The sequence below is a fragment of the Pterocles gutturalis genome, unplaced genomic scaffold (assembly GCF_000699245.1).
Source record: "Pterocles gutturalis isolate BGI_N339 unplaced genomic scaffold, ASM69924v1 scaffold10418, whole genome shotgun sequence".
Classification (NCBI taxonomy): Eukaryota; Metazoa; Chordata; class Aves; order Pterocliformes; family Pteroclidae; genus Pterocles; species Pterocles gutturalis.
The window spans coordinates 15967-18940 of NW_010120489.1; the positions used below are offsets into that span (position 1 = coordinate 15967).

General features: G+C 41.6%; 1 protein-coding gene across 1 annotated transcript; it reads left to right on the forward strand.

Moving 5' to 3' along the window:
- The first annotated feature begins 2036 nt into the window (after window positions 1–2036).
- LOC104459177 (chromosome unknown open reading frame, human C21orf62) lies at window positions 2037–2711 on the forward strand. The gene has a single exon (XM_010076924.1). The coding sequence runs from the start codon at window positions 2037–2039 to the stop codon at window positions 2709–2711; it is 675 nt and encodes a 224-aa protein (XP_010075226.1).
- The last annotated feature ends 263 nt before the right edge of the window (window positions 2712–2974 follow it).

Genomic DNA, 2974 nt, shown 5'->3' on the forward strand with positions numbered 1-2974 from the left:
CATATCTGGTCACTCTTGTTGCTCTTCTCTGAACTCCAGACCTGTGGTGTTCTTTCTGAAATGCTGGGATCTGAACTTCACACAATAGGCAAGCATCAGCAAACAAGTGATCTTTTTTTCCACCATTTTCTTGTTACATCTTAACAATCGAACTACTGTTCAACAGCTGTTAAACAATGAGCTGATGTTTTCACGCAACTGTCTATCACAAGCTAAAGAACTTTTTCCTGGAAAGGATCTGGTGGTAAGTCTGGCCCAGAGTCCACCATTTCTTACATGCGGATTTTTCTCCCATATGCACATAACTTTCCTTTTTCTTCCTTTTCCCATGGATGACAAAGTCCTGGTCATTTACAAACCATCATAGTTTCTACAGATTCACCGACAGAAGATTGAACTTCAAACAAAAAAGATGAACTAGAGGACTACATCCTCTAGTGAGAAATGTGGAAAGAAGGACGCAAACTATTCTGTCAAGATGCAGTTTTGTGGGTTTTTAGAATTCTAACTATTGGTCAAAGAACACTGTCACTTTAATTATCATCAGGAATGGAGCTTAAAACATTTAGATCTAAATCACATACCGGGTAAACTACCATGGATATGATAGTGCTAATGACTAAGAGAATTTCCGTGTGCTCCTAAAGACACTTTCCTTTAATTGTCTGGCAAATGACCATTAAGTTTATAGCAGAAGATTCCACTGTCTAATGATGGAAGATTGACAACACCAATTTGTGTTTTTACTACAAATACAGTTATTTTCCTGTTTATCTGGTATGTTCTCCAAAACTGTAGGTGCATTGCCATGTGTTTCTGAGGTGCTGGAGACATACATTCTGGACATTAATCAATCTTTTTACATGCTAAGGAACAAATTCTGCCCAGTGCATGCCCTACTGCTGCCTTCACTGGGACTTGCCACCTTAGGTGAAAATTTGGCTCTTATGGCTCTTGGTGCCTCAAAACTACTGCAGTTAAATCAGACAAAATTGCCAACATCTTACATTTTGTGTTGAGAAATTACATCCTGCATCATTGCTTGTAACATTACCTAATTATATATTAGGAGAACCTAGATGCTCCTGGTAAGATGAAACACTGCTCTGAAAACCAAAGAGCTGTTAGCCGGGCATCCAAGAGTCCCCACCAAACATGCTCCCAACAATTTGAGGTGGAGCACGGATGTGATGGAAACTCGATCCATTGTCATAAGTATGCATGGAGCTGCTACTTTGCTTTGCCAGGGTAAACAAAGCAACCAATGAAGCCAGGATCTATCCTATGCTAGTTGCCATGCAGAGACATGGTGAGAGATGGTCCTTGGTCCCCAAAAATTACAGGCTAAGGCTGGAGCAGACACAGCTTTGTATGCATCAAAAACAGGTTTTATCAGCATACCACACAGAAAGATAGGTGCGGCATCCAGCAGTGCTTCTGCCCTTGACCACTATTTCTTTCTTTCCCTTTGCCCAGTATATCCCCCAACAAGTTTAAAGGGAAGGTTATCACAACCCTGGCTTAGCAATTCAGGTGTAAAACAAAATGCTTATCTTTTGCCCTTCTCAGACTGCCTCACTCAGTGGAGAACAGGGTCATTTGTCATCCCCATCTGTTGGGAAGCAGACAAAGAGAAAACAGAGAGAGGAAACAAACAGCAGAGGACCTGCCCTTACCTTCACACTGGGCAGACTGAGGAGCTGCCTGGATAGAGAAGAGGGTGTCCAAGCTGTCCCATAAGCAGATGAAACCATTCAGAGCAAAAGAGGAGTGAAAGAAGAATCCCTAACGTGAGTCACAATTCCTTTTTCTGAATCAGTGTAGCTGTGCTTCCCCTCTAATGCAGGGCAATCTGCAAACCTGTAATACGGTTCTGAACAGATGATACAGATAATGAGTGGGAAAAGCAAAGTAATATTAACCATTGAACGGTCTTTAGTATAATAAAGAAATTGTTTTTCCTCGCTAGGTAAAGACAAGTGTTATAATTCACTGAGTACAAGGAGGAGACACTTGGCAGCTTGGCACCAGTACTAATGAAGCCAATACCCTTCTCTGCTTTCTCCTTTTGGCTGGCTCTCACTTTGGCTGGCTTCCTTGGCATACACACCACTGGCAGTTTTGTAAGAAGTCAGAAGAACCATACGCTAATTTTCACCAAGGAAAACACAATTCGCAACTGTAGCTGCTCAGTGGATATCCGTGATTGTGATTACTGCCTGGCAAACTTGATGTGCAATTGCAAAACAGTGCTGCCTTCTACCATGGAAAAAACTACCTACAACAGCCACCTGACCATTTGGTTCACAAACACCTCTGTGCTGGAGATGCTCCTCAACTTCACGACGGTGTGGGATTTGAAGCTGTCCTTCTGTGGCACCACTCCTCTCCCAACAGAATACTTGGCCATTTGGGGACTTCGAAAGCTCCGGGTAAACAAAGTCAAGGGACGATTTCCAGAGCAGAGTGTAACCATCTACAGCAGCAGCAACAAAGAGAAAGAAGATTTGCTTGCAGTGCACAACAAAGACAGGCAAATGCTTGTACATATTTCTTTTCTGGATACCGGTCTTTTCAATGGATATTCTTTGCTGAAGTCATTCAGTGTGGAAAATGTTTCTAGTATCACAAAGCACTTTCGCAGCTTGCTGTACTCTGATGTTTTCTCAACCTCAGATAACAAGAGCTATGTCGTAACATTCATTTACTGAGTTATTGAACATATTCAGTAGTCAGAGGCATGGCAAACTGCTAAGAGAGAGATGGGACTTAGAACTCTGTTCGGTTTGGCCAGGAGGAGCTGCTATGGGATGGACAGTTTTGACTGTGATAGCACTCTATAAAGTGTTTAAAGTTAAGACAGACTCATAAGCCTAATTTAGTAAATGCTTTCTTAAAGAACAAAGAAAATGTGAAATTACTGTTTTAGAAAGCATCAGTACAAATTCTTTTTACATATTGTAAGCTAAGAATT

What these genes read in the sequence shown, in the direction of transcription:
- LOC104459177 (XM_010076924.1), top strand. Translation starts at nt 2,037, where the DNA reads ATGAAGCCAATACCCTTCTCTGCTTTCTCCTTTTGGCTGGCTCTCACT.